The 22515-nt window shown below is 50.4% G+C and overlaps 1 protein-coding gene across 1 annotated transcript; it reads left to right on the plus strand.

The window, feature by feature from the left end:
- Window positions 1-380: 380 nt before the first annotated feature.
- Window positions 381-20909, plus strand: LOC148477789 (uncharacterized). The gene is made up of 7 exons (XM_088456211.1): window positions 381-442; window positions 3947-4063; window positions 4423-4608; window positions 7424-7487; window positions 8099-8196; window positions 8299-8407; window positions 17501-20909. The coding sequence occupies exons 2-7, from the start codon at window positions 3992-3994 to the stop codon at window positions 18466-18468; spliced, it is 1497 nt and encodes a 498-aa protein (XP_088312337.1). The 5' UTR covers window positions 381-442; window positions 3947-3991; the 3' UTR covers window positions 18469-20909.
- The last annotated feature ends 1606 nt before the right edge of the window (window positions 20910-22515 follow it).

The following is a 22515-nucleotide window of genomic DNA, read 5'->3' on the forward strand; positions in this document are numbered from 1 at the left end:
AACCATTTTTTTTTTCTTTAAAGTAACATTACCAATGTAAATACCTACTAAATGCAAACATTTTGCCCAAAATTATACAACTGCTCATTCATATATATCTGCTTTACCATTTCTTAAATAAGTACCACTTTGATAATAAATGGGAACTTTCTCTTAAAGCATAGTGCACCTCTAAAAGGTGTCATGTTACAGGATGCATAACAAATATGGTAAAATATTGTCTTTAGATTCAGTCTTTTTTTAACTAACATTTTTGTAAACATGTAACATTTTAGGTCTACAACAAAATGGCCGCTCACATACTATAAATCGTCGTTTACAATTCAAGCTCTAGTGCTTGTGTGTGTGATAGACTACATTTCCCTTCTGTACTCTTTCGGCCACTATTAATGACGCCATAACTCAGCCTGCTGCTGGCTTTGTATAGCAGAGACTATAGTAGGTACGTTATATCAATGAAATGTCATGATTTGTATATAGTTGTATCTTTTTCTTTTTTAAGAAGTAGTGGGGACAGTGCTGGGAGACCAGGCAGGGGGAGTCAGGTGAGAGTGCAGGGAAGGAGTAGGTGGGGACAGTGCTGGGAGACCAGGCAGAGGGGAGTCAGGTGAGAGTGCAGGGAAGGAGTAGGTGGACAGTGCTGGGAGACCAGGCAGAGGGGAGTCAGGTGAGAGTGCAGGGAAGGAGTAGGTGGACAGTGCTGGGAGACCAGGCAGAGGGGAGTCAGGTGAGAGTGCAGGGAAGGAGTAGTGGGGACAGTGCTGGGAGACCAGGCAGAGGGGAATCATGTGAGAGTACAGCGAAGGAGTAGTGGGGACAGTGCTGGGAGACCAGGCAGAGGGGAGTCAGGTGAGAGTGCAGGGAAGGAGTAGTGGGGACAGTGCTGGGGGACCAGGCAGAGGAGAGTCAGGTGAGAGTGCAGGGAAGGAGTAGTGGGGACACTGCTGGGAGACCAGGCAGAGGGGAGTCAGGTGAGAGTACAGCGAAGGAGTAGTGGGGACAGTGCTGGGAGACCAGGCAGAGGGGAGTCAGGTGAGAGTACAGGGAAGGAGTAGTGGGGACAGTGCTGGGAGACCAGGCAGAGGGGAGTCAGGTGAGAGAGCAGGGAAGGAGTAGTGGGGACAGTGCTGGGAGACCAGGCAGAGGGGAGTCAGGTGAGAGAGCAGGGAAGGAGTAGTGAGGACAGTGCTGGGAGACCAGGCAGAGGGGAGTCAGGTGAGAGTGCAGCGAAGGAGTAGTGGGGACAGTGCTGGGAGACCAGGCAGAGGGGAGTCAGGTGAGAGTACAGGGAAGGAGTAGTGGGGACAGTGCTGGGAGACCAGGCAGAGGGGAGTCAGGTGAGAGAGCAGGGAAGGAGTAGTGGGGACAGTGCTGGGAGACCAGGCAGAGGGGAGTCAGGTGAGAGAGCAGGGAAGGAGTAGTGGGGACAGTGCTGGGAGACCAGGCAGAGGGGAGTCAGGGGAGAGTGCAGGGAAGGAGTAGTGGGGACAGTACTGGGAGACCAGGCAGAGGGGAGTCAGGTGAGAGAGCAGGGAAGGAGTAGTGGGGACAGGGCTGGGAGACCAGGCAGAGGGGAGTGAGGGGAGAGTGCTGGGAGGCCGGGCAGAGGGGAGTCAGGTGAGAGAGCAGGGAAGGAGTAGTGGGGACAGTGCTGGGAGACCAGGCAGAGGGGAGTCAGGTGAGAGAGCAGGGAAGGAGTAGTGGGGACAGTGCTGGGAGACCAGGCAGAGGGGAGTCAGGTGAGAGTGCAGGGAAGGAGTAGTGGGGACGGTGCTGGGAGACCAGGCAGAGGGGAGTCAGGTGAGAGAGCAGGGAAGGAGTAGTGGGGACAGTGCTGGGAGACCAGGCAGAGGGGAGTCAGGTGAGAGTACAGGGAAGGAGTAGTGGGGACAGTGCTGGGAGACCAGGCAGAGGGGAGTCAGGTGAGAGAGCAGGGAAGGAGTAGTGGGGACAGTGCTGGGAGACCAGGCAGAGGGGAGTCAGGTGAGAGAGCAGGGAAGGAGTAGTGAGGACAGTGCTGGGAGACCAGGCAGAGGGGAGTCAGGTGAGAGTGCAGCGAAGGAGTAGTGGGGACAGTGCTGGGAGACCAGGCAGAGGGGAGTCAGGTGAGAGTACAGGGAAGGAGTAGTGGGGACAGTGCTGGGAGACCAGGCAGAGGGGAGTCAGGTGAGAGAGCAGGGAAGGAGTAGTGGGGACAGTGCTGGGAGACCAGGCAGAGGGGAGTCAGGTGAGAGAGCAGGGAAGGAGTAGTGGGGACAGTGCTGGGAGACCAGGCAGAGGGGAGTCAGGGGAGAGTGCAGGGAAGGAGTAGTGGGGACAGTACTGGGAGACCAGGCAGAGGGGAGTCAGGTGAGAGAGCAGGGAAGGAGTAGTGGGGACAGTGCTGGGAGAGCAGGCAGAGGGGAATCAGGTGATAGTGCAGGGAAGGAGCAGTGGGAACAGTGCTGGGAGACCAGGCAGAGGGGAGTCAGGTGAGAGTGCTGGGAAGGAGTAGTGGGGACAGTGCTGGGAGAGCAGGCAGAAGGGAGTCAGGTGAGAGTGCAGGGAAGGAGTAGTGGGGAGAGTGCTGGGAGAGCAGACAGAAGGGAGTCAGGTGAGCGTGCAGGGAAGGAGTAGTGGGGACAGTGCTGGTAGAGCAGGCAGAGGGGAGTCAGGTGAGAGTGCAGGGAAGGAGTAGTGGGGACAGTGCTGGAAGACCATGCAGAGGGGAGTCAGGTGAGAGTGCAGGGAAGGAGTAGTGGGGACAGTGCTGGTAGAGCAGGCAGAGGGGAGTCAGGTGAGAGTGCAGGGAAGGAGTAGTGGGGACAGTGCTGGGAGACCAGGCAGAGGGGAGTCAGGTGAGAGTGCAGGGAAGGAGTAGTGGGGACAGTGCTGGGAGAGCAGGCAGAGGGGAGTCAGGTGAGAGTGCTGGGAAGGAGCAGTGGGAACAGTGCTGGGAGTCAGGTGAGAGTGCAGGGAAGGAGCAGTGGGGACAGTGCTGGGAGAGCAGGGAGAGGGGAGTCAGGTGAGAGTGCAGGGAAGGAGTAGTGGGGACAGTGCTGGGAGACCAGGCAGAGGGGAGTCAGGTGATAGTGCAGGGAAGGAGTAGTGGGGACAGTGCTGGGAGACCAGGCAGAGGGGAGTCAGGTGATAGTGCAGGGAAGGAGTAGTGGGGACAGTGCTGGGAGACCAGGCAGAGGGGAGTCAGGTGAGAGTGCAGGGAAGGAGTAGTGGGGACAGTGCTGGGAGACCAGGCAGAGGGGAGTCAGGTGAGAGTGCATCAAGCTTTTACCTTTGCAGCTCCTACTCTCTAGAACTTATTGTCGTATACAGTGATTTGTAGGAGTTTCCACTACAAAATGATGCAGTGTTCATGAAAATTGGTCTTGTAGTTTTTGTGCCAACTTGAAAGAGACAGACAAAACATTCTTATTACATTAGTATAGATCTACAGATTGTCCATAATTAAACTTCCCCCTATTCAGAGCTGTAGCTCGATCTAACCACCAGAATGCCATCAAATTCGGTAGCGTTAAGGTGCGTACACACTACACGATATGCTCCCTGAGCGATATCGCCTAGTGTGTCCCCGGCAGGCTGTGCTCAATGTCGTTCATGACATTGAGCACAGCCGCTGAACGATATCATTAACGATATCATTCAGCATCGGGCTCTCTCCCCCATTCCCCAACATGCAGCAACCTGACGACGTTGTTAGGTTGGCCTGCATATTAACCCGACGAACAACCCGCGGGAATGCGCGTCGTCGTTGTCGCTCATCGTTTTGGTGTAAAAAATGGACAATAAAGTGGACGACTGAACGATAACGATATCGTTATCGTTCAGTCGTCCACTTTAATCGCCCAGTGTGTACGCACCATTAGCCTTCTTTAGACAAACAGACACAATTTATAATAATAATATTAGTATAGATATGTACATATAAAATATATTTTTTTTCCCATAGGTTAGTTCCTTCTGCTTAAACCACAGCAAATTGTCAGTCATCAGGATGGAGAACGCCACCATGACTAAGACAATATTCGGTCTCACCCTGGAGATTATCTATCTGCTGACAGGAGAGGTGAGGGATTCTGGGAGTGTCCCAGTGACATCGCTCCTATCTTTTTTTCATAAAACAGTGACATCACATTTATATCTATAAAACCATGATCAGACTGGATAGATGAGGGATTCCGAGAATGTCGAGGTGACTTCACTCTTATATCTGCTAATAAATCTAACACCGAATTGGAGAAGTGAGGTATTCTGGGAATCTCACCATAACATCACTATTATCTTAAGCACAGCAACAGATCATCAACTGTTTGAAGAACTGATGCTCTACCTTTGTCTAATTGATTCAGTGATGAAGTGGGTGTTTGCTAAGGAACACCGTATTTACTTGTACTTAGCATAACAAAATGTGTTTCTGACATACAGGATCTCATAGTTGTGAAGAAATCTGGTGAACCGGTTGCTTACAGGATCAGTCCCAGTGTATCAGAAGGATCCAGGCAGAGCCATGACAATGATACAGTGCCTGTGTTTGGCTCCATGGCACAGGAAAACAGTGACAAGAAGATTCTAAAGCTTAGCAATAAAATTATCCACCTGCTGACTGGAGAGGTGACTGCTGGGAATGGGACATTATACAGTAACACCAGGGGCTGTGTCTGGGTGATGACTGGAGAGGTGACTGCTGGGAATGGGACATTATACAGTAACACCAGGGGATGTGTCTGGGCGATGACTGGAGAGGTGACTGCTGGGAATGGGACATTATACAGTAACACCAGGGGATGTGTCTGGGTGGTGACTGCTGGGAATGGGACATTATACAGTAACACTAGGGGATGTGTCTGGGTGATGACTGGAGTGGTGACTGCTGGGAATGGGACATTATACAGTAACACCAGGGGATGTGTTTGGGTGATGACTGGAGAGGTGACTGATGGGAATGGGACATTATACAGTAACACCAGGGGCTGTGTCTGGGTGATGACTGGAGAGGTGACTGCTGGGAATGGGACATTATACAGTAACACCAGGGGCTGTGTCTGGGTGATGACTGGAGAGGTGACTGCTGGGAATGGAACATTATACAGTAACACCAGGGGCTGTGTCTGGGTGATGACTGGAGAGGTGACTGCTGGGAATGGGACATTATACAGTAACACCAGGGGATGTGTCTGGATGATGACTGGAGAGGTGACTGCTGGGAATGGGACATTATACAGTAACACCAGGGGATGTGTCTGGGTGATGACTGGAGAGGTGACTGCTGGGAATGGGACATTATACAGTAACACCAGGGCATGTGTCTGGGTGATGACTGGGGAGGTGACTGCTGGCAATGGGACATTATACAGTAACACCAGGGGATGTGTCTGGGTGATGACTGGAGAGGTGACTGCTGAGAATGGGACATAATACAGTAACACCAGGGGCTGTGTCTGGGTGATGACTGGAGAGGTGACTGCTGGGAATAGGACATTATACAGTAACACCAGGGGATGTGTCTGGGTGATGACTGGAGAGGTGACTGCTGGGAATGGGACATTGTACATTAACACCAGGGGATGTGTCTGGGTGATGACTGGAGAGGTGACTGCTGGGAATGGGACATTGTACATTAACACCAGGGGATGTGTCTGGGTGATGACTGGAGAGGTGACTGCTGAGAATGGGACATTATACAGTAACACCAGGGGATGTGTCTGGGTGATGACTGGAGAGGTGACTGCTGGGAATGGGACATTATACAGTAACACCAGGGGATGTGTCTGGGTGATGACTGGAGAGGTGACTGCTGGGAATGGGACATTATACAGTAACACCAGGGGATGTGTCTGGGTGATGACTGGAGAGGTGACTGCTGGGAATGGGACATTATACAGTAACACCAGGGGCTGTGTCTGGGTGATGACTGGAGAGGTGACTGCTGGGAATGGGACATTATACAGTAACACCAGGGATGTGTCTGGGTGATGACTGGAGAGGTGACTGCTGGGAATGGGACATTATACAGTAACACCAGGGGCTGTGTCTGGGTGATGACTGGAGAGGTGACTGCTGGGAATGGGACATTATACAGTAACACCAGGGGCTGTGTCTGGGTGATGACTGGGGAGGTGACTGCTGGCAATGGGACATTATACAGTAACACCAGGGGATGTGTCTGGGTGATGACTGGAGAGGTGACTGCTGAGAATGGGACATAATACAGTAACACCAGGGGCTGTGTCTGGGTGATGACTGGAGAGGTGACTGCTGGGAATAGGACATTATACAGTAACACCAGGGGATGTGTCTGGGTGATGACTGGAGAGGTGACTGCTGGGAATGGGACATTGTACATTAACACCAGGGGATGTGTCTGGGTGATGACTGGAGAGGTGACTGCTGGGAATGGGACATTGTACATTAACACCAGGGGATGTGTCTGGGTGATGACTGGAGAGGTGACTGCTGAGAATGGGACATTATACAGTAACACCAGGGGCTGTGTCTGGGTGATGACTGGAGAGGTGACTGCTGGGAATGGGACATTATACAGTAACACCAGGGGATGTGTCTGGGTGATGACTGGAGAGGTGACTGCTGGGAATGGGACATTATACAGTAACACCAGGGGATGTGTCTGGGTGATGACTGGAGAGGTGACTGCTGGGAATGGGACATTATACAGTAACACCAGGGGCTGTGTCTGGGTGATGACTGGAGAGGTGACTGCTGGGAATGGGACATTATACAGTAACACCAGGGATGTGTCTGGGTGATGACTGGAGAGGTGACTGCTGGGAATGGGACATTATACATTAACACCAGGGGATGTGTCTGGGTGATGACTGGAGAGGTGACTGCTGAGAATGGGACATTATACAGTAACACCAGGGGCTGTGTCTGGGTGATGACTGGAGAGGTGACTGCTGGGAATGGGACATTATACAGTAACACCAGGGGATGTGTCTGGGTGATGACTGGAGAGGTGACTGCTGGGAATGGGACATTATACAGTAACACCAGGGGATGTGTCTGGGTGATGACTGGAGAGGTGACTGCTGGGAATGGGACATTATACAGTAACACCAGGGGCTGTGTCTGGGTGATGACTGGAGAGGTGACTGCTGGGAATGGGACATTATACAGTAACACCAGGGATGTGTCTGGGTGATGACTGGAGAGGTGACTGCTGGGAATGGGACATTATACAGTAACACCAGGGGCTGTGTCTGGGTGATGACTGGAGAGGTGACTGCTGGGAATGGGACATTATACAGTAACACCAGGGGCTGTGTCTGGGTGATGACTGGAGAGGTGACTGCTGGGAATGGGACATTATACAGTAACACCAGGGGATGTGTCTGGGTGATGACTGTATCATTGTGTGTGTCAGGTTCCTATAAGGTGTCAGGATGTCACTGTCTATCTCTCCATGCAGGTTTGGAAGTTTGTAAGACACAAAGATATTAACGAAGACGCGCTAATTAAGAATGAACGAGAAGGTAAGTAGATAGTACTTAATGATACTATATTGCAATTTGAACAGACATGCAGTCAGTTTATCGTGAATAAATGACAATTTAGCACTATAATATAGATGCAGATGTCAGGCCCTGGTATGGAGGGTTGGGCCATGCCATGGGTGTGGCCATGCTATGATGTGTTATTTTCGGACCCCATGCTACCTGTCAGGGCCGTAGCTGTACCTCTTTGGCAGGCTGATGCTTTGCATCCCCTTCTGTATCCCTGATGGTTGCATCTTCCACAGAAAGTGTTTAAAAAATAAAAATTAAACACACAAACGGGCTGATTAAAGCGGATCTAAATAAATGGCCTGGTTCAAATATCATTGAATACATAGGAAACATCTAGCCATCCAGCCCAAACCTATAGGGCACATCTAGTGTAGTTTGACCATGACTGACATTTCATAGGTGTCAGTGAGACTGTCATCAGGGTTTGTCATTCACTTTGTGCTCCTAACTTACTGTCAGGATGTGTATGTGTGGTTTGTGTGAAGGCATGGCGGAGAATCGACATAATTGTATAATGTGAGGTCTAATTTACACATCTAATCATTTATTTATCCAGTCACTGTGTGTGCTCCCTGCAGATGGATCCATTAAGAGGAGCACATCAGAGAGCTGCCCCAGTCCTCGTTATTCCCTGGATTCTACAAAGGAAGATCGGAGTGTCTCACAAAATTGCCAGGTACAGGTAGATGGGATTATCCATACCTAAGTATCACACAGTAGTATTAGGTAGCCAAACAACATTTATGTTATTTTCCTGATTATCATTTTTATAATTTAGGCAGAAACCTTGGGCGATGTGAAAGTGATTGTTGTACCACAGACGAAGGAAGATTCCAACATATATGTCAACATTAAGGAGGAGGAAATTCCCGTAGATATCAGCACAGGTGAGAAATAATCACTAAATGGTATCCGGATAGACTATCAACAGTGAATAGGTTGACATGGTCAAAGGTTGATAGGGTTAAAAGGTTGACACGACAATGGTCAACACATATTTTTATTTTATTTTATTTTTTCATCTTTTTGGAGAGGATTATTAGGGTTAGGTTGCCGGAGGGTACGGTTAGGGTTGAGCACTACGACGGTTAGGGTTAGGCACAGGGGGAGGGTTAGGGTTAGCACAGGGGGAGGGTTAGGGTTAGCCACTAGAGGGACAGTTAGCATTAGGAACTAGGGGAAGGGATCAGATTAGGATTAGGGTTAAATAAAAAAAAAAAATGTGTTGACCATTTGTCTGTCAATCTTTTGCACTGACGACCTATTTATTTCAATCCATTTTACCACACCCCACTAAATCTAGAAAATAATAACATATTCCCCTTTTTACAATCTCTGCAACAATCTACACCCTCCTCTATTACTACAAGCGAACACTGTACCAGTGGCGGAGTTGGGAACCTGATATACTCCTGTTCTCCTCCTGATATCATCCCAGCAGCTGGGAATATACACTCTACCTTGTTTGTTAGGGACACCTGTCCTCCCCCTGTGCAGACTCTACTGTCTGATGCAAACAGTCCCCTACACAGATCATGTTTCTGCATAGATCATATGGAGAATGGAAAAGACATAAGCACTAGGTTACTGTGAATGTGGCCTGATAACGGGAGACATAGAAGCACTGCGATGAGAGCAGGCGCCTCTTGAGCCAGAATCCGGAGAAGGTCTCCTGGAAGTCTCTTACTCGCACATGCACATGCACACTGGATCTGGTGGTGGCAGTAGCTACAAAATCTCTTACGATGCAGAAAAGAGGAATCGGCAACATCCGGTTACTAATGGTGAGAAGGAACCCATGCATAATTGTGAGGAAAATAGATATTCAGTTTTATGACTTATGATTTAGGTCTGACCATTCTGTCATGACGATGGGCCTGGAGGCCTGGAGCTGTACTCCCATCCGTACCATTATTATTCTGGCCCTGACCTAGGCCGTGTCTATTTCTCGCCTCTGAAATTTGGGACTATCCTGCTTAACAAAGAACTGCTGGGTGTTACTAAAATCTGTTGGCAGAACTCTTAATGGTAGCTATTTATGTCTTATTTTAACCCATAATCTTTTTATTACTTCCTGGAGCCCTCGTGTCAGTCTTAAGCTGGGGTACATACTAGGCCGACCTATCTGACGATTGGTAAGTGCATATATGACATCTGGGTGGGCAATTAGATTTGCTTGCTCAGTTGAGCTGTCACTCATGGGCAAATTCCTGCAGCAAGATCGGCGTGTTCACCCGAACACACCAGCAGATGACTGATATATTTTCAGATATATTGGCCATCTGCTGTGATGCAGGGCTGATCCGATATGTCTGTGAATGACATCGTTCACAGACATATCTGGTGTACACACCCATCGCTGTACTATAGATATATCGGCCGTTCGATGGAATGTCCGATTTCTACTTCAGGGTCCATAGGGGTCCACAGGGTGACCTTGGGGTATAGCTGGATCCTGGATCCTCGGGCACCACGGAGTTAAAGCTTTTAGCTGCTCCCAGGATGCACTTGGGTCCAACCTCCCCTATACCCCGCCCCCGAGCCACAGGCACCTCAGTTTAAGATGGTGCCCGGCCGGAGTCGGGTCACCCTGCGGGGGGGGGTCTGCAGGAGCAGCCCCCTAAAGCTTTTTTAACTTAGTTACATTTATTTATTTTTTGACTACAGTTTTTTCTTTTTCTCCAGAGCGGCAGCGATGGGCTGTCTGTACAGACGCCCACGCTGCCGCTCCTTCTCCCTGCTGGCGCCGCGACGCCAGCACTGAACTGGGGATCGCGGCGGGGGAAGCCAGAGTCTGTACTAGCCGGACTCTGGCTTCCCCCGGGACTGCTGCCGGAAGACGCCGGGGAGATCAGGTAAGCCGCGCACCGCTGATTAGCGGCGGTGCGCGGGTAATGCCTTTCATATGCAGTCCCATGCCCCCGGTCTAGGGGACAGACCGGGGGCGCTAGCGGTGGCGGCGGGCCCCCCCTCCATCGGAGGCATACCCCGCCAGACCACTAGACCACCAGGGTAATTAAGCGGCAAGCGGGATGCCGCAACCTTGGGGGTTAAATATGCTAGCCAGGGGAGGAAGCCTTCCCTGTCAGCGGCTCCTCCCCTCAGCTCAGCGCGCCTTTCAGCTCGGAGTCTGGCGTCGCTGAGCTGCAGCTACTCGGGCCACTCCTCCTCTGAGGTCTCCAGCGGCCATTTTCTTACTGGCAGCGTGGATACTCTCAGGGAGCACGCGGACCGGTCCCCCTGTGTACCTCTCCCCCGACAAGGACAGTGTACACAGCGCTATAGCCCTCCCAGACACTGAATCTGGGAGGTTGATTGTAGTGGAAAGGTGCAGTGAGTATATCTTCCTGCATGGTATGTGACTTTTGCTAGTGCTGCCTGTCTGTGTCTTTTTTCTACTTACTGTCAGCCTGTACCTATCCCTTTCCTTCTCCTACAAGCCCTACAGGTGTGCGGGGGAAGGGTGTTTCTACTGACCTCACCTATATAGATCACGTATTTGTGAGGTCCGTCACAGTTGTGTGCTACACGGTGCCATATTGTGGGCTGTTGTTCAGCACACTGGTGAGTGTTTTCTTCCTAAGTCATGTCTGAGGAAGAGATTGAGCACTCCGGGGCTCCAGCATTGTTCTCCTGCAGGCGCTGTTCTGCAGGAGTGGATAGGGAGGATTTGTCACAGGACGGCCTGTGCGGACGGTGCCAGGCGGTCCCTGGTACGTCTAAACCTCCCATTTCGCAGGAGCCACCATGGGCGATGTTTTCCCAGGTGCTGGTGTCCATCGCGGACCGTCTGTCGGTCCCGACTGCCGCCCCTACTAGGGCGTTGCCCCAGCCTGCCATCCCCCATTCCCCGGGTGTCCCACAATTATTGCAGACTCCCCCGGGGTCTCAGCCTGTTGGTCCCTATGTGGGGTTGCCAATGTATATTCAGTCCACCCCTGTGGCACAGCCGGCTGTGGTGCCGTTTCAGGCTCCTGTGACAGCTCCTCCACCCTGGGTGGATGCGCTTTCCCACACTGTCCAAGATTTGGCGGCAGCATCTTCGGCTTTTCAGTCGATGTTGCGCAGTGACGTGCCCTCCAGGGTGTCTAAACGCTCAGTCATGGCACAGGCTGCGCATCTTTCGGATTCTGAGGGGTTCTCGGATGATGGTGAGGTACAGGATGACTCAGCCTCAGATGCCTCAGTCCAGGAGGTAGACACTAAGTCTTCCATCAATGTGCGGGCTCTGGTTAAGGCGGTGCGGGCTATTCTTCTGATTGAGGATGAGGCACCCGCTCCCAAGTCAAGGTATCCTAGTTTTAAAAAAGCTAAGGTTACTTCTACAGCGTTCCCCTTGTCTGATCAGTTGACTGATCACATGGCGGTGGCCTGGCAGACGCCCAGTAAGCGTTTCCTGCCACAGAAACGCTTGGCGTCCAATTATCCATTCCCGGAAGCGCATTGTAAGAAATGGGAAACTCCGCCTGCAGTCGATTCCCATGTAACACGCCTCATCAGGAGTGCTACTTTGCCATTGCCGTCTATATCCTCGCTGAAGGATCCTACGGACAGGAAGGTGGAGACTTGTCTAAAGTCTATTTATTCTCTCTCAGGGGCTGTAGCCCGGCCGTCCATGGCCATCTCCTGGGTGGCCAAGGCCATTGAGGGGTGGGCCAACGCCTTGGAGGACACGTTTACGGATGAATCTCCGGACGTCCAGAGGGTGTTGTTAGGACAGATGAGAGATGCCGCCTCCTACATTGGAGAAGCATCTTTGGATGCTAGCCTGTTGACCTCTAGGGTTTCGGCGGCAGCAGTGTCTGCTCGTAGATCCTTGTGGTTGCGGTCTTGGAGAGCAGACGCGGATTCAAAGAAAGGCTTGGAGGCCTTACCTTTTAATGGGGAATTACTATTTGGTCCGGACCTGGACAAAATAGTAGATACCCTGGCAAAATCCAAGTCAGCCTTCCTCCCTTCAGCTACTACACCTGCTAAGGTCCGGAGCTCGGCGTATCGTTCCTTTCGGGTTCAGGGCAAGGCAAAGGGTCAGTCCTTCCCGAGGCAGTCCGCACCCAAGACCGCCTCAAAGCCAAAGAAGCAAGCCTGGAGTGCTAGGCGCCCTTCTTCCAAGCCAGAAGATAAGCCTTCTGCGTGATGGGACGGGCCTCCCTCTGGGGGACCCCAGAGTGGGAGGCCGACTTCTTCAATTCGCCCAGTGCTGGCACAATACCACCACGGATGCCTGGGTGCGAGAAGTGGTCTCCCAGGGGTACGCCCTGTCTTTTCAGCACAGGCCGCCTTGCCAGTTTTTTTGCACAAGTCCTTCTCAGGACAAAACCAAGGCCTTGCAGGTTCAGGAAGCCATAGAGGCCTTGCTGACGGCGGGGGTCATTATACCCGTACCACAGTCCCAACGTGGGATGGGGTATTACTCTACGCTGTTTCTGGTGCAGAAACCCAATGGCTCTCATCGCCCCATCCTCAATTTGAAGTCCCTGAACAGGTTTCTCAGGGTTCCCAAATTCAGGATGGAAACTTTGCGTTCCATCATACTGGCGATGGTACCGGGGGATTATATGGTCTCCCTGGATATCCAGGACGCCTACCTCCATGTGCCTATAGCAACATCGCACCAACGGTTTCTGCGGTTTGCTATTCTCCACAACCACTACCAATTCAGGGCTCTACCCTTTGGTCTCTCCATGGCACCAAGGGTATTTACCAAGGTGATGGCGGTCATGGCGGCTCACCTTCGGAGCCAGGGGATACGGTTGCTACCGTATCTAGACGACCTCCTCTTGCTGGCAAGCTCCCCGGAGGTACTGATCCAGCATCTCCACCTGACGGTCGCTTGTCTACAGGCGCACGGCTGGTTGATCAACTGGAAGAAATCCTCCCTCATCCCATCACAACGGATGGTTCATTTGGGGGCCCTGCTGGACTCTCGTCAGCAACGGATTTTTCTGACTCCAGAGAAGGTCTCCTCCTTACAGCTGCGGATTCACAGTTGTCTGAGCAGTGGCAGAGTGTCGGTGCACTCAGCGATGAGAGTTTTGGGGTCCATGGTGTCGGCATTCGACATGGTGGAGTTTGCCCAGTTCCATTCCAGGCCCCTGCAGGGGCTGATTCTTTCAGAATGGAACGGATTGCCACACAGGATCCGCTCTCAGATGCTGGTGTTGTCCTCGGAGGTGCGTCTGTCCCTAGCCTGGTGGCTGCAGACAGCGCATCTCCTGGAGGGGCGCCCCTTTTGGATCCCGGAATGGGTTCTGCTCACGACAGATGCCAGTCTCCGGGGTTGGGGGGCGGTGACAGGCTCCTTGTCACTTCAGGGTCGTTGGTCGGCGGAGGAAGCGATTCTTCCCATCAACATCCTGGAACTGCGGGCAGTATACAGAGCCCTGCAGTCGTCCGGCACCGCTCTTCACGGAAGGGCCGTTCAGGTGCAGTCAGACAACGCCACCACGGTGGCGTACATCAATCACCAGGGAGGGACTCGCAGTCGAGCTGCGATGTCGGAGGTGTCCCGCGTCCTGGCTTGGGCGGAGCGCTATCTTCCAGCTCTCTCGGCAGTTTTCATCCCAGGAGTCCTCAATTGGGAGGCAGACTTCCTCAGCCGTTACGATGTGCATCCCGGGGAATGGTCGCTTCATCCAGAGGTATTCCAACTACTCGTGGACAAGTGGGGGCTGCCAGAGCTGGACCTGATGGCGTCCCGTTACAATCACAAGCTGCCTGTGTACGGGTCAAGGACAAGGGACGCAGGCGCAAGTCTGATAGACGCGCTGTCGGTGAAATGGCTGTTTCAACTGGCTTACTTGTTCCCTCCGATATCTCTGCTGCCTCGGGTCCTGCGCAAGTTCAAACAGGACGGAGGCACACTGATCCTGGTGGCCCCAGCGTGGCCCAGAAGGCCGTGGTACTCCGATCTGCGGAGCCTGTCCATCGACGCTCCGTACCTCCTACCTCAACGGCGGGACCTGTTGTCTCAGGGACCCTGTCTTCACCCGGATCTGGGTCGACTATCTTTGACGGCGTGGCTCTTGAGACAGCCGTCCTGAGGTCTCGGGGCTTTTCTAGCTCCGTTATTACCACCATGCTGAGGGCGCGCAAGCCTGCTTCCGCGAGGATCTATCACAGAGTGTGGCACACTTACTTTCAGTGGTGCGAGGCCAGAAACTATGATCCCCAGGTGTTCCGAGTTTCGCGTATTCTGGCTTTCCTTCAGTCCGGTTTGGACTTAGGATTACGTCTTTCTTCACTGAAGGTACACGTGTCTGGTCTGTCGGTGTGGTTCCAGCGCAGGATCGCTGCTATGCCGGACGTACACACCTTTTTCCAGGGTGTTTTGAGAATCCAGCCTCCCTTTGTGCCACCTGTGGCCCCGTGGGATTTGGCGGTGGTTCTTAGGGCCTTACAGGGTCCTCCTTTTGAGCCCTTGGAGTCAGTGGAGCTCAAGTGGCTAACTTTTAAAACTGTTTTCCTCTTGGCAATTGCTTCTGCCAGGAGGGTTTCAGATTTGGGGGCGCTTTCTTGTCGTCCCCCTTTTCTGATTTTTCATCAGGACAGAGCGGTGCTTCGCACTCGTCCTGATTTCCTGCCTAAGGTGGTTTCCAGGTTCCACATTAATCAGAAAATTGTTGTACCAGCCTTTCAGTCACCTGATCTTTCGGCTGGGGAGACTTCCTTAGACGTTGTAAGGGCACTCCAGGTTTATGTGGACCGGACTAGTTCTGTGAGGAAGTCGGATTCTTTGTTTATCCTCTTTGGTTTTCACAAGAGGGGTTGGCCTGCCAACAAACAGACTCTAGCCCGTTGGCTTCGTTCTGTTATTATTGAGGCTTATATGCAGGAGGGTTTACCTGTTCCAGCCTCTGTTAAGGCTCATTCCACTCGGTCCGTGGGCCCTTCTTGGGCTGCTAGCCGTGGCGCCTCTGCTGTTCAGCTCTGTAAGGCGGCCACCTGGTCTTCCATTCAGACCTTTTTGAGGTTCTATGCGTTTGACACCTTTGCCTCTCAGGATGCATCCTTTGGGCGCCGGGTTCTCCTATCAGCACAGGAGCGTCCCCGCCCTTAGTTGGACTGCTTTGGGACATCCCCAAGGTCACCCTGTGGACCCTGAAGTAGAAAACAAGAGATATGGTAAGAACTTACCTTTGTTATCTCTGTTTCTACGAAGTCCATAGGGTCCACAGGGCACCCGCCCTGACGCACCTGGCTTCATATGGGCTCTGTGACTGGTCACCGGTTTTCCGTCTCCCATTTCTGTGAGTATGGTTCTTGTGTGTTCCAGTCTTCCTTCTCTCTGTTTCGTCTCCTCCTCCGGCCTGGGCTGCTTACCAACTGAGGTGCCTGTGGCTCGGGGGCGGGGTATAGGGGAGGTTGGACCCAAGTGCATCCTGGGAGCAGCTAAAAGCTTTAACTCCGTGGTGCCCGAGGATCCAGGATCCAGCTATACCCCAAGGTCACCCTGTGGACCCTATGGACTTCGTAGAAACAGAGATAACAAAGGTAAGTTCTTACCATATCTCTTGTTTTATCTATCAGTTTGTATGAAGGCTTAAATCATATCCGATCATCTTCTTACATTAGAATAAAGTGATATGATGCCTTAAAGGCAATATAAAGGTATGATCTTCTTGGGGGCAGGATAACCAGAGGTCAGGAAAGGAGCCTATATTTGCTAATAGCCCATATAGAGCTAGAACAGTGGCCTCTAGCGTAAGTTTCCCTTTACAATAGCCACAAATTAGCAGAGAATGTTTTTTGAGGTTATGTCTGGTGCAAAGGAGAAAATGTAACGGGTTCCGCCATAGAGAGTTCTAATTGTTTCTTGCAGAGGGGGGAAGAAAGAGCGAGGTGACATAAGGGAGAACTCTTTTACAGCAGGAGTGATAGATCTGTAGAACAGACTCTGAGGGAATACAGCCATAATGTCTGTATTTACAGTCATCAGAGCTGGTGGTGTGCAAATGGAGGCAGCTATCGCAAGCAGCAGGAATTGTGGCGGGAAAATGCTTGTGAGTAGTGAAGGAAAAACAAAAACCTACTGCTATAAATGGGTGCTGACAAAATGTTGACGTTTCCCGCAGATAATTGAATTAGAGTTATATTGATTCTGTTACAATATCACCCAATTTTGTGTTTTTTATTTTTATATTTTATGTATTTGATACCTATATTGAACTATTTTTTTATTTACAACAAGAAAGACCAAAGGGTAGTCTTTTTCTATTTTTTTTTTTTTCCTTTCATTATTTGAATATTTTTGCATATCCTATGATTATATTTCATGCTATATTTGTTATTATTTAAGGGTTATATAGAGCATTTGATTATCAACCATCATTATTGTATTTGTTATTTATCTCCTTTTAGTTCTTTTTTGGGTAGAACCTGGTTATGATCAGGCGGCAAAAATTCCTAAATAGAAGCTCCAGTACGTGTCCTCTACGTGTGCTTTCCAGTACCTCTAGGGAGGCCCCACTTTTAATTTATTTGGGGTGCAATTGAGTCTGTGGGATTGACTCAGAAGTGCACGTAATGTCAATGCTGCATGCAAGCCGCCCGATGTTTTCAGTCTCTGCATACGTCCGAGTCACACTACACATGTGACCCGATGGTTACGGCCTAAAGCCGCAGGACGAATTTGGTTGCAAGAGCTGGGGATTTCAGCGTTCCTGTGAGGTAACGGGGGTGGCTAAAAAGACACCTGTTGTAAGTAATGCCGAATGGCGCATCTCAATGCGCACGGTGGTGGATAAGCGACGCAGCCGAAGTGTGTCTCTATGCGAATACCATCGGCCGCCATAAAGACGCACTGCGGCTAAAGACACTGTCCTAGATGCAATAGAGAGCACCTCTGAATCAGGCCCAGTATGTATAATATCTGAACTTTGTGGTAATATATACATCATTCCAATTAAATAAGCTACTTCCATAGTCATTTAACCCAGGGTAAATCTAACTAACCTCCATATTCTCTCTTTTCCCTCCAGATTATGAAGAAAATGGTCCAAATGTGACCTCTGTAAGTGAAAGTTCAGAGCCAATGTCTGATCAGGTAACTTTCTGTGACAAGGCCGTCGAGGCTCATCAGCAGGGTTCGGCGGAGGGAAAGCTATACGTATGCTCCATGTGCGGGAAATGTTTTAGTTACAACGCCAGTCTTGTCGTCACTCAGCAGACTTACAAAGAAGAGAACATACACTTGTGTTCCCACTGTGAAAAATACTTTGGGCCCAAGACCCAGCTTAACGCTCAGCAGGGCGTACACGCTGACAAACCGTTTTCCTGCTCCAAATGCTCCAAGTGTTTTGTCAGTAAAACCGTCTTCATTGCGCACCAGCGAATTCACACCGGAAAGAAGTTGTTTTCATGCTTCGAGTGTGGGATGTCCTTTTCCAATAAGTCAATCCTTGAAACGCATCAGAGCGTCCACACCGGAGACAGGCCCTTTTCCTGCTCCGAATGTGGGAAATGTTTTGCCATGAAGGCGAACCTGGTCAAGCATGTTAAAATTCACAAAGGTGAGAAGCCGTTCTCGTGCCTGGAATGCGGGAAATGCTTCGGGATGAAGTCGAATCTTGTCAAACATCAGCGCATCCACACGGGGGAGAAGCCGTTCTCTTGCGCGGACTGCGGGAAATGTTTCGGCATGAAGTCCAACCTCGTCAAGCATCAAAGGATACATACGGGGGAGAAGCCCTTCGCGTGTCTGGAATGCGGGAGGTGTTTTGCCAGTAGGTCCAACCTCGCTACGCACGAGAGAATCCATACGGGGGAGAAACCCTTTTCTTGTTCCTATTGTGAGAAAGGGTTTATCACCAGCTCTGACCTGTTCCGGCACCAAAAGACTCACACAGGAGATAAACCGTTTGCCTGCTCGGAATGTGGCAAGTGTTTCATCAGTAAGTCAGTTCTTGTTGGGCATCTGAAGACACACACAGGAGCTACAGCACTTTAACTGCAGGAACATGGGAAGTGTCTTAGCTGGTTTCTTATTTGGGGGAGGGGTGACAGCTTCTGGCCCAGGGAAGGAACGTGGATGGGTCCTCCTACATGATGACCATTATGGGTTCTTATGGGATGGCGAGATGGCAAGTCATGATGCTTCAGTCAGCTTTGATCTCCAGTATGGGATTGAAATGCTGGCGGCTGTTTAGAGGACGGGCGCCCCGGACTTGCCTCGTTCAGACCCGTGTCGTCCTGGATTCCGGCATCGGGATTATAATGGGCGTTGGTATCTCGACGCCTATCGTGAATCCCTGGCTGGCATTCTGCCGTTGGGATTGTGACGGTCACATAACTACATACCCTGCTACAGAACAGGTGAAATGGGCCATTTATTATAGGTCCAATGAGCCTCCATGACTTTTCAATTTAGTCAATCAACAGCCACTCATGTACTGTATGCAGTGTAGGATCCTTTCAATGCTAACCCGTCTGTAAGGCCTCCCCTGTTATAAGGCATAAAATCTATCGCTACAAGGCAAAACCTTGAAATGAGGTTTACGTGTAACGTCTGTGTTGTATTTAGAGCTGGCGCAGAGTCCACCCAATATTGGTAACTGTGTATCTCCAGCCTTTGGCACACCACTTCATTGTCCTACATGCAAAAGTTGGTCCCGGTAGCAAAACAAGATCTAGAACACATGATTTACATCTGACTAGTCTAGCAATGTTCCATAAATGAGCTGACTTATTGTGTTGCTATGCAACCGGACCAGCATCTACATTATTAATGTTAGTTTGAACCATTTACTGCAGGCATGTCAAACTCGAAATACCAACCAGGCTGAATTTTCAAGGTCTACAAGTGAGTGGGCCACAACAAAAACACAAGTCTTATATGCAGTTTCGAAAGGTTTATTATTAATAAAAACCAATGCAATGCCCCCTGTAGTAGTGTCCCTTATGCATTCTACCCTGTATTACAGCCCCTGAATTTGTGCCCCTTATGCAGTGCCCTAGTAGTGCCCAGTATGCAGTGCCCCAGTAATGCTTCTTATGTTGTGCCCTCAGTAATGTCCTTAGTAGTGCCCCTTATGCAGAGCTTCCAGTAATGCCCCTTATGTTGTTGTGCCCCCAGTAATGCCCTTTTATGCAGTACCCCCAGTAATGCCCCTTAAGTTGTGCACCCAGTAATGCCCCTTTTTGCAGAGCCCCCAGTAATTCCCTTATTAGTGCCCCCAGTAATGCCCCTTTATGCAGAGCCCCCAGTAATTCCCTTAGTAGTGCCCCCATTAATGCCCCTTATGCAGAGCCCCCAAGTAATGCTCCTTTATGCAGAGCCCCCAGTAATTCCCTTAGTAGTGCCACCATTTATGCAGAGCTCCCACTAATGCCCCTTTATGCAGAGCCCTTAGTAGTGCCCCCATTAATGTCCCTTATGCAAAGCCCCCAGTAATGCCCCTTTATGCACAGCCACAGCAATGCCCCTTATTTTGTGCCCCCAATAATGCCCCTTATTTTGTGCCCTCAGTAATGCCCCTTATGCTGTGCCTCCTCCCAGTATAGAACAGACCTCACTTACCTCTATCTTACTTACCTCTCTTCACGCTGGTCGCTGGGCACCGTTCCCGCGTAGACTCCTGCCGCTCACTGGATCTAACTATATCCAGCAGGGCAGGCTGCTCACATAGCGGGTGACGTCATGACATCATACGCGCACCCGCGAACTGCATCTCTGGGAACGCTGGCCTCTGAAGCGATCAGAGGCTTCTCTGATCGCTTCAGAGACCAGCGTTCCAACGCAAATATTATGCGGCCGATCGCGGCAGGGGTGACTGGGCCGCATAATATGTGCTTGGGCCCACATGGTTGGGCCACATAAATAGCTTCTTTGGGCCGCGAGTTTGACATCCCTGATTTACTTGAATAGGGGAATTTGGTATGTGCTGTATGAGCAAGTTGAGAAGTGGGAAATATCCCTGAGGGTTCTCCATTGGGAACTGGCGAAAGCACTTTATTGTGCTTGGTGAATCTTGCCTCCATAGCCAGTACTATTATGTAGCTCACAGGTTCTCAAACTCTGTCCTCAGGACTCCAAACAGTGCATGTTTTCCAGGTCTCAGAATCACAAGTGAAATAATTTTGCTACACCTGTGAATCTTTTGAAATGTGTCAATGGGTAATGAATACACCTGTGCACCTGCTGGGTGACCTGGAAATGTGACCTGTGTGGGGTCCTGTGGACAGAGTTTGAGAACCACTGATGTAGCTTATTTATTAGCTGCCATTTGCATGTTTCCATACGTGTGATTGGATACGCTGGAGCACTGGAGGCGTACATATGGAACTCTAGTGTTCATTCTAGCACCCTGCACCTGTCGCAACCTGTGCAGTTCCTCTTTCCTGCCTGGTGTGTTGCTTTCTGCTCTGGTGCTTCTAGCACACACTGGGATATATCTGAGCAGTTTGCTGCATCAGTGAGTGTGCTAGAAGCACCAGAGCAGGGAGCAACACTCCAGGCAGGAAAGAGGAACTGCACAGGTTGTGACCAGTGCAGGGTGCTAGAATGAACACTAACTCCCATGGCATGTGGACCAAGTTGTAGTAGAACTGTTGGCTTAAGAGATCAGTGTAACATATACCAAATGTATTTACTGGAGATCTCCTAGGGCAGGCCTGGCCAACCTGTGGCTCTCCAGCTGTTGTGAAACTACACTTCCCAGCATGCCTTGCCACAGTTTGGCTATTAGGGAATGCTAACATTCTGGCAGGGCATGCTGGGATGTGTAGTTTCACAACAGCTGGAGAGCCACACGTTGGCCAGGCCTGTCCTAGGGTATATCCATCAACACATAAATGCGCACATATGCGGCACTTACGGAAGCCCCAGACTCGCTGGTTTCTGTTCGCAGCCGCATAGGGCTGGGTACAAAATCTTCGATTCCGGGGCAAGATGAGGTGCGGTTGCCAGCATTCCCACGTTATTGTAACAGCAATTGGCCCCTGCTTGCACCTAATTGGTTTGATCCCATAGATGGGGACATTTATGTAAACTTGTTCACTGGGAAAGAAAAGCTGCTGTAACCTATAGTGACTTGCCAGATGCCTTCTTCTATACTGTACAAAGAATATGGCGGAATGAGATTGGAGACTGTAACGTACAGCAGCTTATTTGCAGTCTATATTCTTTTCTAAATGTTCTTCTGAATCCCTGGGGGAACGTTTACCGCAAAACAAGTCTTTGATGATCTGTCTAAAAAAAATTGTTTCTAGACCTTTATCATAGAACATGTACTGTATATTGCCAAACTTTTATTTTACTATTTTTCGCTTCTAAATGAAATCCACTTTTGTTTCTTTGGATGCTGTGAATGTTTTATTCAGTATTAATGATGAACACACATTTGTAATAACTTTTGTGCCTACAGTGGACCTGTCACGTTTTAATAATTGTTTAAAAACAAGTCTGAAGGACGTAAATGAGTTTAACTATTTAGAACGCTCTCTCCCGGTTTCCGGAAACAGCAACAGCGCTAAACTGTGTAGTGACAACTCGGCGCTATACAGACTGGTGGCAGCAACGCCTTCACCCACCACTCACACCAAATGTCACTGTGTGCCCTGTGCACAGACTGCTATGTAACCTATCCTATTCACCCACCACTCACACCAATGTCACTGTGTGGCCTGTGCATAGACTGCTATGTAACCTCTCCTATTCTCCCACCACTCACACCAATGTCACTGTGTGCCCTGTGCACAGACTGCTATGTAACCTCTCCTATACACCACCACTCACACCAATGTCACTGTGTGCCCTGTGCACAGACTGCTATGTAGCCTATTCTATTCACCCAACACTCACACCAATGTCACTGTGTGCCCTGTGCACAGACTGCTATGTAACCTATCCTATTCACCCACCACTCACACCAATGTCACTGTGTGCTCTGTGCACAGACTGCTATGTAACCTATCCTATTCACCCACCACTCACACCAATGTCACTGTGTGGCCTGTGCATAGACTGCTATGTAGCCTATCCTATTCACCCACCACT

This window comes from Taudactylus pleione, unplaced genomic scaffold (assembly GCF_031769625.1).
Source record: "Taudactylus pleione unplaced genomic scaffold, aTauple2 ptg000689l, whole genome shotgun sequence".
Taxonomy (NCBI): domain Eukaryota; kingdom Metazoa; phylum Chordata; class Amphibia; order Anura; family Myobatrachidae; genus Taudactylus; species Taudactylus pleione.

What these genes read in the sequence shown, in the direction of transcription:
- LOC148477789 (XM_088456211.1), top strand. Translation starts at nt 3,992, where the DNA reads ATGGAGAACGCCACCATGACTAAGACAATATTCGGTCTCACCCTGGAG. An exon ending in TCTATCTGCTGACAGGAGAG is followed by an intron (nt 4,064 to 4,422) that starts GTGAGGGATTCT and finishes TCTGACATACAG; the next exon opens with GATCTCATAGTTGTGAAGAA. An exon ending in AATTAAGAATGAACGAGAAG is followed by an intron (nt 7,488 to 8,098) that starts GTAAGTAGATAG and finishes TGCTCCCTGCAG; the next exon opens with ATGGATCCATTAAGAGGAGC.